Source organism: Penaeus chinensis, chromosome 27 (genome assembly GCF_019202785.1).
Source record: "Penaeus chinensis breed Huanghai No. 1 chromosome 27, ASM1920278v2, whole genome shotgun sequence".
Lineage (NCBI taxonomy): Eukaryota > Metazoa > Arthropoda > Malacostraca > Decapoda > Penaeidae > Penaeus > Penaeus chinensis.
In genome coordinates, this window is record NC_061845.1 from 5506048 (window position 1) to 5520741 (window position 14694).

At 35.6% G+C, this 14694-nt stretch overlaps 3 protein-coding genes across 11 annotated transcripts in view; 1 reads left to right on the plus strand and 2 right to left on the minus strand.

Moving 5' to 3' along the window:
* LOC125039769 overlaps nucleotides 1-2119 on the minus strand; it is an 89520-nt gene extending 87401 nt beyond the window's left edge. For all 9 annotated transcript variants that reach the window (XR_007116145.1, XR_007116146.1, XM_047634027.1 and 6 more), the window contains exon 1: nucleotides 1923-2119. Coding sequence is in view for 7 of the 9 variants with exons in the window: in XM_047634027.1 (XP_047489983.1) it covers nucleotides 1923-2025 (103 nt within the window). In the remaining 2 variants the exon portion in view is untranslated. The remainder of the gene's footprint in view (nucleotides 1-1922) is intronic.
* A 377-nt stretch (nucleotides 2120-2496) lies between these two features.
* On the plus strand, nucleotides 2497-6473 carry LOC125039508 (guanosine-3',5'-bis(diphosphate) 3'-pyrophosphohydrolase MESH1-like). Its single transcript, XM_047633531.1, has 3 exons — nucleotides 2497-2710; nucleotides 5407-5555; nucleotides 5910-6473. Exons 1-3 carry the CDS (start codon nucleotides 2587-2589, stop codon nucleotides 6183-6185), a joined length of 549 nt encoding a protein of 182 aa, XP_047489487.1. The 5' UTR covers nucleotides 2497-2586; the 3' UTR covers nucleotides 6186-6473.
* A 2800-nt stretch (nucleotides 6474-9273) lies between these two features.
* On the minus strand, nucleotides 9274-14372 carry LOC125039512 (GPALPP motifs-containing protein 1-like). The gene is made up of 6 exons (XM_047633534.1): nucleotides 14306-14372; nucleotides 12647-12716; nucleotides 10701-11230; nucleotides 10402-10569; nucleotides 9868-10014; nucleotides 9274-9729 (listed from the first exon to the last, which is right to left on the minus strand). Exons 2-6 carry the CDS (start codon nucleotides 12702-12704, stop codon nucleotides 9571-9573), a joined length of 1062 nt encoding a protein of 353 aa, XP_047489490.1. The 5' UTR covers nucleotides 12705-12716; nucleotides 14306-14372; the 3' UTR covers nucleotides 9274-9570.
* Nucleotides 14373-14694: the final 322 nt, after the last annotated feature.

A 14694-nucleotide genomic window follows, 5' to 3' on the forward strand; every position in this document is an offset into this window, starting at 1 on the left:
TCATAAAATCACTAGTAAAACATCAACAATAGCAACTCCACAACTATGATTTAAAACTAATAGTATTGTAAAAATCCTGTGCATGGGCCATGCATAAGACGAAAATTTGCCATGAAAATAGGTATATCGTTTTCCTTGATTATAAAACATAACATGAACGTATTACCCACTTGCAATTTAGTGTTATTCGAGCCTAACTTGTGTTAGGCCTAGAATCCAAGTGGATGCTATCAAAGTATAGTTAGAACGGACGGCCCGTGTTAAACTCTCATATATGGAAACTATATCCGCTATTTCGGGAAATGACTTCATAATTGCTTGTACGTTTATTCATTGCCATTTGGATATCAAACTAATGCTTAAGCTTCCACATTAAGATATATGTAATATATTAAAGCAATATACATGGTTGTAATAAAGAGGGCCATTTGAGCAGGCCACTATAAGGGCGAGTAACGTTTTAATACGGTATTAAAGGGACAAGCACCATTGTGGGACACCTTCACACACGGAATCAACGATAAAGCTTCTTACTTCAAAAGCAAGTATTGATAGTTAGAACAGTCATGATTTTTTTGAGAATCCCGGGAAATGCCAGAAATTCAAAATAAAACGTTTATATACTAATCACAAATATTTCAGGCCCTTGTTTATGGCGGGAACGGCGAAGATATCTGAGAAAGACGAACGGTTTTAAGTCAATCAATAGCTTTTATTCAACAATCAGCATAAAGTTACTGCCTTTGCCTTATACAACGATAACATAATTACAAAACGTGACGCCTCCTATGACATTCCGTATACAGAAAACTGCACCGATGCAATGAGGAGAAAAATAAAGCATTCACAGCATCTACAAAATGGAAGCAGAATAACGACTACAGCTTATGGAAACGCATTTGCATGGCATGGAAAGTACAAGACATCATTCCCAACAAAGGCAGTAAAGCCTGCAATGGCGCCTGCAGCAGTTTAAATGAGCTCTGACCTTTACACAGTCACACGTACCGCTCTCCCCACTGCCACCTTACTGAATAGGAATCCACCCATTGATGAGATATTTACATGATTAGCGGTCGAGTTTACATAATATTGACTGCCGAGACGCGTTACGGTTAAGGTTGCTTTATAGTCGAGTCCAGGGAAAACAGGGTTAAACAGTCGAGTTCAGTATTTACGTAAACTGCTCGCTTTATTTTAACACGTCGAGTGTCGGGAATTTTGTTAATATTGTAAATTATTATCAATGTTTACATCTTTCATCCCAGGCCATTATTTTTTTTCCCACGTCGCGACGTTTCTTTGGAAGAGTAACCTATTTTCGAAAAGAAAAACGGGATGGGGATAAAAAGTTCGGTTGCGTTTTCAATATATAATCCAATTGCTTCTTCAGTAATATCTAATTCGAACGTGTCTTATCAAAATAATATAAAAATAGTGGTTTCATCAAGCGAAGACTTACTTAGTCACACCAAATTAGTTCCTTCGTCCGAGAAACACAATTTGACCTAATTTTCTAGATAAACCGTAACATTTAGCGTGGGATAATTTTATCAAATGGGCGCTCTACACGCACGATTTACCTCCACGAACGTACCGGAACACTATTTAATGAAATCAATCAATCTCGGTACTCTATCGATATCTGTGAGTACGTTCATTGACGATAAGCATCTCTTCGTCTCTTGCACAGCCATAGTACCCGACGATTTTTGAGCTACACCTCTCCGAGATAGTTATTGGAAATATGCCTATTTTCGTGCTTCGACATAAAAGAGCATGTCCTGGAATTCGATAGCGCGTGGGGGATACTAATACAACACAGATTCAAGGGGTCAGGGAGGCCGCTAAAGAGACAGAAGCATCCCTTCACCTGGAGATGAGCCTCCATGATGCTGAGGCTGCGGGGTTGCCCATCTTACCTTTCAAGGGAGCGGCGACCACTGCGGGGACCCCCTCACTACTATCCTGGGTCCTGACGCATCCTGCCGTTAGTCCGAGGAGTAGAAGGAGGAAAGTCGGCATCCTATGTGCCTTAAAGCGGTCATCGGGATGAAGATACGGATCAAACAAGGTATCGACTCAAACTGCCTTCCGCCATGAGCCTGTCTCCCCGCCCCCCTCGACTGCTCAGCTGAGGGACTATTGATTACTTACTATTTCACGAATAATTCTCAGATTTTGCGTGCAGCTACAGTTTGCGCTTTAGAATAATTATAAAGGTAATAAGAGTGTTATAGAGGTCGATTATCTTTATTTGTAATAAAGGTGCAGGATTATCACCATGGTTTCTTCTCACACATGCGTGTGTCGGATCTCATATCTAGCCGTTAGACTTGCACAATAAATAAACTTCCACCACAAAAACTTAAAAAGATAAATGTAATAAGATATCATGTAAATATATCCCTTATCAGGAATACCATAAAACTTTAATAATTGCAACTGAAGCAAATCAAAGATGTTGTACCTTAGCATTGCGCAAGGTGATAGGTCCTTGTCACCGGGACAGTCAGATGTAAACAAAGAGTAGTCTTTCTTCCAACCTTTTCCTCTTTATGGTCGTAATTCATTCCAAGTGACAAGATGACAGATGTCAGCGGAGAGATTCTGGCTTCAGTTATAAAGTGTGTCAATTTTGCTGCTATAAAACACAAAGATCAGAGACGAAAAGATCCCGAAAAAACTCCTTACATAAATCATCCCATTGGTAAGAAACCGGAACGTTGTCCTGTAGAACGAAAACTAATTGAGTGATAACATTCACAATTTTTTTTGTCTCTTTAGTTTTCATCTTGTAATTCTTCAAGTGAATCAACAAAAATTATGCATATAATATCATTACAATATATGTTGTAATAAAGTGCGTTTGCTACCCGTTTTTGCTCAAAATTGTATATTGTAAAGTTTCATCTTTGCATTACTTTTTAAGCTTTACAAGTAGGCAAAATTATGATGAATAATATGGTAATTATTTCGAAAACTTACAAGGCAGACCAGGACGATACCAGTGCTAATGGCTGCTTCTCAGCCTTTTCCACTCATATGTTTAGGAATATTGATGCACAAATCCCCTCCATACTTCATAAAGTTGGCCTCTATAGTTGGGGAGGGCATGAAGGTTACCAGGGAGACTGGGGTGAAATTTAGAGGAAATATGATATGTATAACTATATACCTCTACCCCCTCGTTGTAATGGAGTGTATGACTGACATGTGGGGTGGTTAAGGCAAAACAGAGCCTTGGACAGTGATCAGCCCTGTACTCCATCCTGCCTTAAATTCTTGGAAGATTCTATGTAAGATTTTACAGACATGATGAATACCTGTGATTAAGGAGTGAATCAAGTAATGACACTGAAATTTAAGCTTTCTATATATTTTTTTTATGTCAATTATTATTAGACTTGGTATGAAATGCATTTGATAATGAATGTTAACTAGGCCAGGAACACAAGTAATGCAAGGATGATGATATGGTTATGCAATAGATATAGTTCCTAGTCTGTACCTCTCCCAACTTATCCTCCATGCTAACCCACTCAGTCTGGATGACGTCTAATTATGTCATGGTGAACCGGGCAGAAGTGGCTCAGTATGAAACGGGGAAAACTTTTTGTAAATGGAAATAGCTTTAGGTATTCTACATATTTGTGGTTTAGTATTCAAATAAAATCTTAATACTTTATACTTGTGCTCTAACAAAACTGGCAATACTTACAGCATGCATTATATAATCAGAAATATATTTTATGTCAGGGTTTGTGCTAAGAAGACAAAAGAGTAATATTACATACATAAGTTTTTGTTTCTTTTTAAGTATGGATATATCCACAAAATTCTGATTTATTTTCTCTGTAACAAACAGAAGTTTAAGTATTGAATCAGTAATAGATTTACTATCCAACTCTGATATTTTTCCAAGTCATAAATCAGCTCATTCCCTGGTATACCCGATAACTAGAGTAGATACCCTGACTTTCTTAGTTTCAACATAAATACCAATCACTTGCCTATAAAAGAATGAGCAATCTTTATTGTCCTTTCCCTCCCACACATTTTGATACATACCAGGCTACATATATGGCTGTAGACATTCTACTCAGACAAGCAACTTTGGAATATCACTTAACTGCTGTGTTTCAGCAAGTAATAATTACCAAATACATTCATTATATTACAGCTTCTTTGTCCATTTCTATCCCTAGCTTATTCAAAGCTTTTGTCCTAAAATTACTTTTCTGAAGTAGCTATTGTAATTTCATTTTGAATTAAAACAAGTAAAGTCTTCTGCCATTTGCCAAAAGTCAAGCTCAAAATCAATGTCAGTTTTGATTATTACAACAGAAATATTGGTATTCCTTAGTTATGTGTGAGAATTCAGTGTTGCTGATTGTGTATGTCAAACCTATTTTCACCATAAAATGGAATGGTAGGTCAATGAACTGGATTTTTCACAGTTACTTACTGTGCTTCATAAGCTGTAGGGCAGAAAGAGCTTTTAAATGATGTGGTGGCATCTCTGAACACATGAAATATCAGTATTTTTGTCATACTCCAGTTTTCATTTATAAAATGCTCTAAAGTTAGTATAATTTTTTTTATATAATCTGAGTGTGGTGAATTATTATTGGTAAATGCATAATTTGGGTTTATGTTGACGTTAATTTTTAATAATAAATATTTGATACATCATATAAAAATAACTAGTGTTGTTTGTAACATAGATTGAAACCAACCAAGTGTTGGGATTCACTGACAGTTTAGCCTTTACCAAAAATGGTTTATTGTCAAAATCCTATTTACAGTATCTATACTTGTGGATTTTGTATAGTCTATTCTGTTAGACATAAAACCTGTTAGATACAGCTGCTAATTAGATATAGCTACTAATTTATGAAAGAGGATTTTTAACATGAACTTTGGTAATGGTTTGTGGAAGAGGAAAGAAGAGGATCTCATATTTATTCAGTAATACTAGGGAGTATAACATAGTTCAGAGGTATGAACCCGTTCCTGACAGGTAAAATTTCTGGTTACTTTTTTTGCAGTCTGTCATCCTGGCCACCATGAGTTACATGACATGATTAGGTGACACTCAGTGTCTTGGATTTTTAACAATGACATAATTGGATGTCACCTGTCATGATTGGGTTAAGATCTTGTGAAGATTACTCCACTGTGTATCCCTCTTTTAATTAACTGTAGGACTCTCCAACAAAAAACAAAAAAAATTGTAGCATTATAAAATTGTTGAAAATCATTGATGAATAAAATGAACACAAGTGTTTTAGCTATAGATTCATAATTTGTAATTAGCTTTATTAATTGAAACTCTGTTGAATGCTGTTAATCATTTTAATAATAATAATGATCATGTAATTACAGTTCCACAAATTCTTTTAGGTGTGGCCTATTTATTAGTGGAAGGAGGTGTAAAAGATGTAGATGTCATACAAGCAGCATTACTCCATGACACAGTGGAGGATACAGATACAACAAATGAAGAACTTGTCCAAGAATTTGGTCCAGAAGTAGCTGGTATTGTGGCAGAAGTGAGTGCAGGACATATTCCAAGAAATGAACATGAATGCTTCACATGAAGTGTGTCTAACTTCATTTCATATTTGTTGTGTGTATTAGCTAACTGGGGTTTAAGTTCAAAGCCAAGCCTTGTTACTCAAATCATTGATTTATTAGCTTAGCCTCTGTTTGTACTTGTATAACTAAACTTCTCTTTTAAATGTGTTTCCTTCACTTGGTGTGAAAGTAATTTCTGTAAATTTGCCCTTTCATATAATTTTGAGTAACTTTTGACTTTGGTATGTTCAGTAATTCTTTCCCTCAGTGAGTGTATTACACGACTAAAGGATATTTATTAGTTTTTATTTATTTATTTATTTTTACAGGTAACAGATGACAAAAATCTTGATAAACAAGAAAGAAAGAGACTGCAGATAGTACATGCTGCTGTAGCTTCACCCAAAGCTAAACTAGTCAAACTTGCAGACAAGTTGTACAATTTACGTGACTTGGATCGTACAACTCCCTCAGGCTGGACCCAAGAGAGAGTGCAAGAGTACTTCCATTGGGCCTCACAAGTTGTTGCAGGCTGTAGAGGAAACAATTCTTTCCTTGAGGGTGAACTGGACAAGTTATTTATAAAGTGGAATGTCAATGTATAATTAGAAGTGGGGATTTAACATTTGTTTTTGAAATCCTTTGTACTTATATATTTTTTACATGTTGAGAAATGGATTGAATATTTACAAATTGCGTGATCATGTACAACATGAAGAGGCAGTAATGTGTTTAATACTGCTGAGTCTACATTATGATTGTTATTTACTGAGTTATTTACTGTTGTTCTCATCTGGTTCAGAAATAAAATATATGTTAATAGCCAAGTAATACAGTACAAAACCTTTTATTCTTCTCCATTGTTTACATGAAAAATAAAGATAATGTTTCAAGAATATTTTCTTTAACCCAACCACCAGATTTATGTTCTGTCCCCTGTAGTTTCTTGTGAATTTTGTTACATACAGTTGGCTCCACATGTGCTTTTCTCTAGAGCTATATGACCTTTGATGTCTAGCACATTTATTTTGCTTTGTAATCATTAGCCATTCACTAGAATATTAGTAGTTATAAAACTTATTAGCATCACTGAGGTGAAAATCAAACAAGTCTTCATACCAGTAACACCTGTATTAAATATTTATTTATTACTGGTATCCTTTAGTTTAGAATGAAGAACTTTATTGTTAAATTAATAGATGTACAATGAAAATTAGCAATGTGTTCTACACACAAAGAAATGACATTACCTGCTACCTAATACTTTGCTTTAGTATACTCATATAATCCTGAAGTATGCCTGGTATATTCCTTGTGCGATGACACTTGGTATGTGACAGAACCATCATGGGTAAAATTAGGCCATTCTCATCCTTATTGATGAGGGTATTCTACCCTGGCTCATAAAACTCAACAACCTATTTATGTGAGCCTGTTATGCAAGGACTTTGTAGTCTTTTCATTCCTGAGTCAAGTCTGTGTTGACTCAGTGATATATGCCTCCCCTTTTAACTTATTTATTTATTCATTCTCTCTCTCTCACTCTCACTCTCATTCATTCATTCATTCATTCATTCACTCACTCACTCACTCACTCACTCACTCACTCACTCACTCACTCACTCACTCACTCACTCACTCACTCACTCACTCACTCACTCACTCACTCACTCACTCTCTCTCTCTCTCTCTCCTCTCTCTCTCTCTCTCTCTCTCTCTCTCTCTCTCTCTCTCTCTCTCTCTCTCTCTCTCTCTCTCTCTCTCTCTCTCTCTCTCTCTCTCTCTCTCTCTCTCTCACTCACTCACTCACTCACTCACTCACTCTCTCACTCTCATTCTCTCTTTGTGTGTGTCTTAGAGAGAGACATGGAAAGTAATTGTATTTTTGGGGTACTGAATATCACATTGTTTCTTACCTGTCATCATGCTCTAACATTAAAAAATGAAGTCAGTAATGCATAAAAACAGATTCTTTTGTGTGCATGCCTAAGATAGAGAGAGAGAGAGTGAGTTGAGTGAGTGAGTGAGTGAGTGAGTGAGTGAGTGAGTGAGTGAGTGAGAGAGAGAGAGAGAGAGAGAGAGAGAGAGAGAGAGAGAGAGAGAGAGAGAGAGAGAGAGAGAGAGAGAGAGAGAGAGAGAGAGAGAGAGAGAGAGAGAGAGAGTGAGAGAGAGAGAGAGAGAGAGAGAGAGTGAGAGAGAGTGAGTGAGTGAGTGAGTGAGTGAGTGAGTGAGTGAGTGAGTGAGTGAGTGAGTGAGTGAGTGAGTGAGTGAGAGAGAGAGTGAGAGAGAGAGAGAGAGAGAGAGAGAGAGAGAGAGAGAGAGAGAGAGAGAGAGAGAGAGAGAGAGAGAGAGAGAGAGAGAGAGAGAGAGAGAGAGAGAGAGAGAGAGAGAGAGAGAGAGAGAGAGAGAGTGAGTTGAGAGAGTGAGTTGAGTGAGTGAGTGAGTGAGTGAGTGAGTGAGTGAGTGAGTGAGAGAGAGAGAGAGAGAGAGAGAGAGAGAGAGAGAGAGAGAGAGAGAGAGAGTGAGAGTGAGAGTGAGAGTGAGAGTGAGAGTGAGAGTGAGAGTGAGAGTGAGAGTGAGAGTGTGCGCGTGTGCGTGTGCATATGCATGTTACAGAGAGAGTAAATGTAATATTTAGGTGCTGAATGAGAAATGAATGCCTTCATTATGCTATAACAATAAAAAATAAAGAGTCGGTAATGCAAAGAAACAGGTTCTTATAGACGAGCCAGCACATCTACTTCAAATGTCTTTCTAAGTGCCAAGACTAAAGTCATGTTAGCTTTCTAAACCAAAAAAGTCTTTTTTGACTTCTGTCAAAAGGTTAATGTGACAATTGGCCCACCTATTCATCTATCTATATATAAATATATATTATAATTAAAACAAAGAAAAAGAAGAAACAAGGATATCATAAGACACTTTGAATAATAAACTTTTCATTGTGAATCTTAACTTTAATATTGGCACCAGGTATATGTACTGTCCAGTTTTGTTTAGTTGATTTTGTTTACACATAGATAACGCAAGCTCCTAATTGCCAAGGAAGCTTTTGCTAGGCCTTTCTGATTTCACTTGCTTATCCCATTTCTTGAAGTATTGGGAAAAATGTTTTTATTTCTATTACTATCATTATTATTATCATTATCACTGTAAAAATATTAACAATAGTAGTAATAATTAAAAACAAAGACTTTTTTTTCCAAAAGTTCAAAGAATGGGGTAAATAGATGATAAAGTAGGCCTACCAACTGACTTCTTCGTTACTTTGTGCTTATGTAGCTATCTATATATAAACAAAACTATTAAAATAAAAGCAAAGTGAACAATGCACATTATGTGGATTCCCAGCATCAGTGGGTAAACCTTTTTACTATCAGCCCCCTAGGTAATTGGTCATTGTCTTTATGCCTCCCTCCCTTAACATCTTTAACCTAATGATTAAAAATCTTTCCTTACTGAAAAGGAAAAGCACAAGTAAAGGGGGCAAAAAACAAAGTCTATATAAACAGGACTCATACACAGGAACAAATGTAAAGTGAGAATATTTGTCCCTCTGGGCTCATTATGTTCCCTGGTTAAAAAATATTCTTTTAGGTTGAGTAATAGTATTCCCATTAATTTTCAAATGACTGATAATATTCCTATTGGTTTCAGATCAAGAGCAATTTGGTTAAAAGAAAACACAGTATATAGATAATAGTTCTCTAAATCTTTAATTACAATAAAAATAACTTAAGGAAAATATTAAATATTCATATTGATAATAAATATATTAATACATCCTTAAATAAGAGTCATAAAACATGTTCTGTAAAGACATAGGGCAAAAGATATACAGAGTTCTAGAACATTTTGGAAGAAAATTGAGACCTGAATAAAATAAGAAATGTTCCTCTTTGTACTTGACTTTTAAGAAAGTAACCTCACCTTGTTTTAAGAAAGCACTATACCATTAAAGATCCTTATTTTTTTGAGAGGTGGAGTAAGTTACAGGAACTTTCTATCACCAGAAGAAAATCTGTCATTTAAGTGTCGAGCTTTCTTTAAGATCTTTTCTTTCTGGACATCGTCAAATTTATTAACATTCATATCTTCCTCTCTGCTGAATGGACGACGCTCCTTCTTCCCATCTTTGGGCTCCATTTCCTGAGGGAAATATCAGCCACCTTATACTAACATATTATGTATTCATTTTTCAAGTATTTCATAAATTTCTACACTGTTACTGATACTATTTCATGAAGAAGTCACAGTATAAAAGTTCACTATTTTCAAGACTCTTACCTTCTTTTTCTTTTTGTGCATATCAATCAAAGGTTCAGCTCTCTTCTTTGAGTTGTAACTCTCCACCATTTTGGATAAATTGTCATCCCTTTTCTTGGCTGCAATATCTTCTGGAGCACAATCTTTACCATCTTCATCAGTGTCCATCTGATAAAAAGTAGTCAGAGTAGAATAAGTTAGAAAAAAAATTTAATATAAAAAATTTAATATAAAAAAGAAAAAGAAAAAAGATACACTGGTTATACATCTCCAAAGGTTCCAAAGAGATATACAATTCTCTCTTTTTCCCTCCTGATTACTGGTCCTTTATGATTGCAGTAATCTTTGTTTATTGATATAATTAATAGACTGCTTCCTACTACATTCTGTCTTGAAGAAAAATGAAGCACATTTCATACTGCTACACACTAATATGAAGGGGTAAAAGTAAAGAAACACACTTAAATCAATCTCCAACTAAAGGTCATCAATTGTATATTTGTGATCATTTGTATGGAATAAGAGTACCATGTAAAAATATACTTTTATTCTTACCTGAGCTTTTTTCTCTTTATCAGCTGGTGTGTCTGTCCAAACTGATCGGTCACCCCTTTCCAGGGGTGCTTTTCTTCTAAACTGCCTTGCCTCCAAACCACAAAAGCCTTTTCTGTCTTCAGGAAGCTCTAACATCCAAGATTCTCTTTGCATTGGTTTGTCTTCAACCTGAAAGTTAAAAAGATGTGTCTTTAGGTTTCAGTATACCATATGGATTGATTTCATTTTTGAAAAAGTCCAATTTTTTTAAACATTACGCTTGCCAATAGTCTGCGTATTATATGGTAAGTTATACTTACTTTTCCTTGCAACTTATCCTTCATTTTTTTTGCTCTATACTCAAGCTGTCTTATTCTGTATTCCTCTTCATCTATTTTTTCTGTAGATGGTGTTGGTCCCACAGTGAAACCATCGTCTTCGCTCTCACTGCTCTCCTCTTCCTCTGGCACAGGCATTGCTGAAGCAGATGGAACATAACCCTTGGGCAGCGAGGGTCCTAGCACACGGCTCTGGCTTTGGGAGGGTTCTATACCATCCTTCTTCTTCTGAAGCAGGTGTGGCGGTAATGCAGGTCCATACATATCATCCTCATCTCCTGATTCTTCTTCACTGCTTCCTGTGTCTACCTTGAGAGCTTTGCTGTGGCTGTCCTCACTCTCGTTTCCTTTTCTCTTTGATGTATTGTGGGATGGTAGGGCTGGGCCATATGCATCCTCCTCCTCACTGTCTTCAATGGCTTCCTTCTTCGTTGCAGATTTCACCATGTGAGGAGGTAGGGCTGGTATGAAAGAGTCATCATCTTCTTCAGCTTTACTGGACCTAGACTTCCCTGATGTTGAAAATTTGTATTTATCAGAATACTGACTGATTCTGGTCATGTTTGAATAGCAAATTGTTGAAGTAGGATTAAGATAAATTATGAAGAAAATTACTCAAGGTAGCATTTTCAATTAGACTGCATTTTATTATAACAGTTGTAACAATAAGTAAAATGAAAGAAATTGAACAATTCAAAATTAGCATGAATAAAACAAAATGGGATGTAATTTCAAAATTTTCTTTAGAAGTTACTTCTGCCATGCCAAAAAAGCATTATTCATGATAAAGACAAAGTCTCTGAAAAACAGATCCTTTGTGTTTTTTTCTGTATTATGGCATGGAGGCAAGAGTTTGTCTATGTAATTGTCAAAACCTCTCATATTTTTAGCAGGGCCACTGAAATTACAGCAGATCTGGACCATGCATCCTAAAGGGAGATACATGACCTTCATGCTCTTGACAGTACAGAGTATTCAGGGTATGTAAAATGCTTTAAACTGGGCCCTCAGCCTACAATGGTGTTTGGGGAAAAGATATGGCTGATACACTAATAGTACTTGGTAGGGGAAAGCCTCTGAATGAAATGGTCGTATCACTGTCATGAGCTCTTGCATCATAGAGCAAAGTAGTTTAATGGTCCTTTAATTTCACAGAGAGGAAGGGAGATCCTCACCCTTGGCTATGTGGTATATCAATACCAAGGGATATGAACCACAAATACCCTGCAGAACAATTTCGAGAAGGCAGTATCACATTTTCTGTTAATTTCTATTGGCTTCTATCTACTGTTGTGTTCCATCACCATGCTTCTGTTATTTAATTGCACAGGATGTAACTTAATTTTTTTTAAACAAAAGTCTACTTGCTGGTACCACCAGCCTAAACAAAAGGAAAAGATATAATCTGAAATAAAGTCACTTTGCAGGAGGCTCACAACTGTTGATGTTTTTCACACTTGAGCTGAAGATACAGCAACCATATAGCCCTGTAGTTTTTGGTGAATTTTGTTACATACAGATGGCTCCACATGTGCTCAGCCGGCAAGGAGTCTATCAGTAGGCCCTAGTTACCAATCCTGATTTTCCCATTCCTTGAATTGGCAGGAAATTAATACCATTGCTATCAATACTGTTATTATTATTATTGGTGTTATGATTATTAATTTGTCATTAAAATATTTTAGACAATGAAATGATACAAAAGACCCTTTCTTAAAGTGAAAGAAAATGGTAAACAGGTGAGATAGGTAGTTTCTAATAACTGGCTATTTGGTGATTAAGAACTTGCAGAGCCTTCTATGTGTAAATACAATAAATAAACGTGTATTACAGTGGGCATGGCATGTATTCTTGCCACATGGGGCAAATGGGTTAAGAACTTCATCATTCTCAACTATAAAACTAGATATATAAGTATATATACTTACTAATGCTAGGAGGAAGAGGAGGTCCATAGGCATCATCTCCACTTTCAGAATCACTCATGACTATCTCTATCTACAAAAATAAAAAATTATCATTGAATACCACATTGTAAAAACATTGCTCATTAATCACTATCACTAATATCTTTCAATGAACAAGATCACAAATTGTAATTATATATACATATATATACATATATATAAATATATATATATATATTATACACATATATATATAAACACACATACACACAAACTATATCTAGCTATCTAGCTATCTATCCATCTGCATATATATTTAAATTTAAATTTAAATTTAAATTTAAATTTATAGTTATAGTTATAGTTATATATTTATACATTTATATATATATATATATTTGTGTGTGTGTGTGTGTGTGTGTGTGTGTGTGTGTGTGTGTGTGTGTGTGTGTGTGTGTGTGTGTGTGTGTGTGTGTGTGTGTGTGTGTGTGTGTGTGTGCGTGTGCGTGTGCGTGTGCGTGTGCGTGTGCGTGTGCGTGTGCATTTGCGTGTGAGTGTGCGTGTGCGTGTGCGTGTGCGTGTGCGAGTGCGTGTGCATGTGCGTGTGCGTGAGTGTGTTTTTGCGTGTCTGCGTGTGTGCGTGTGCGTGCGTGTGCGTGCGTGTGTGAGCGTGTGTGTGTGTGTGTGTGGTAGAAAAACCCACAATGCACAAACTAGATTTATTTTCAGTCAATCTAGTTTGTGCATTGTGGGTTTTTCTACTATAGTATGAACATTGTAGAGTGTTTTACTATTCATATATATATATATATATATATATATATAAAAACATATACATATACATATATATATAAACATACACATATACATATATATATAAACATACACATATATATATATACACACATTGTAATATAAATATAAATGTACACCTAAGACAGTGAAGACTGACAAAAGAGAAATGAAAATACTCTTAACCTTTTCTTGCCAGATGACACCTAATTGTTATGGCAGACTGGGCTTACTTGCAAGTAACTGTGTCATGCCTTTTGAGCCTAGGTTTAAAGTCTGTTTTTAGCCACATTTCTTACAAAATGTGCATGGTATAGCTTGAAACATAGAGAGCAGGGTAAATATATGATTCCTATTCTTCAAGTAATATAGGTTGAGTAAATTCAGTATTTTTTTTTCTAAATTCATATTTCTCATGCATATCAATCTTCCACAGACAATTCACCAATTTTTACAGATCTTTATCAAGAGTTCCTAACCACCTACAGTATAGAAAATACTAACAATGTCACATATATTAGTCAGCCAAGTTATGCAAATTGCAATATTTATATCATAACTGGCACAAAGAGAGACAATTTCCTTGTAAATGTTTACTATCAACCCAGCACACAGGTTTTAACCAGATACTATAACAAGTTTTGTTGTATCTTTGATATTGTACATCAGTGTATGCGATACGCTTCCAGGTTTCCCTATAAAGTTTATTATGAGTTTTTTTTTCAGTTGGCAATCCAAATTCTAAAGAAAATAAGAAAACAAAGTGTTATCCTAATAATAACGTTCCTGTAACTCATTTATGGAACGGAAATATTGTCTCAGAATTAAATTCGCACCAAACTGGCTATATACGAAATATTCTCATGTAGTAACAGAGACTTGCATTACCTTGAGTATTGAGAATATTCCAATTAGCCGTCGCCGCCGCCTGGCTTGGAAACAATGTTTACAAATACTTGGCTTTCGAATGTGAATGAAAAAATGCATTCCAAGTTGAGGTAATATGCCCATATTTTACGGAATTTGTAATATATGTTACAGTTATTATAATTCTGTGGTGGAATAATTATAGGAGTATATTAATGGCATTTTGAAAAGGTTTAGAAATAATGATCAAATATCAGAATTAAGATATTTATTCAATGCGATATACTCCTTGATTTTTTTTTATGCTATATATACTATGATTTTTTTTACACCATCATAAAAATCTCATAATTAAATTTTGACACACACACAGACACACACACACACACACACACACACACACACACACA

Coding starts and splice junctions, on each gene's coding strand:
- LOC125039508 (XM_047633531.1), top strand. CDS start 2,587: ATGACAGATGTCAGCGGAGAGATTCTGGCTTCAGTTATAAAGTGTGTC. Junction 2,711..5,406: donor TTACATAAATCATCCCATTG/GTAAGAAACCGG, acceptor AAATTCTTTTAG/GTGTGGCCTATTTATTAGTG. Junction 5,556..5,909: donor TAGCTGGTATTGTGGCAGAA/GTGAGTGCAGGA, acceptor TTATTTTTACAG/GTAACAGATGACAAAAATCT.
- LOC125039512 (XM_047633534.1), bottom strand. CDS start 12,704: ATGAGTGATTCTGAAAGTGGAGATGATGCCTATGGACCTCCTCTTCCT. Junction 10,570..10,700: donor AGGATAAGTTGCAAGGAAAA/GTAAGTATAACT, acceptor TTTAACTTTCAG/GTTGAAGACAAACCAATGCA. Junction 9,730..9,867: donor TGCACAAAAAGAAAAAGAAG/GTAAGAGTCTTG, acceptor TATTTCCCTCAG/GAAATGGAGCCCAAAGATGG.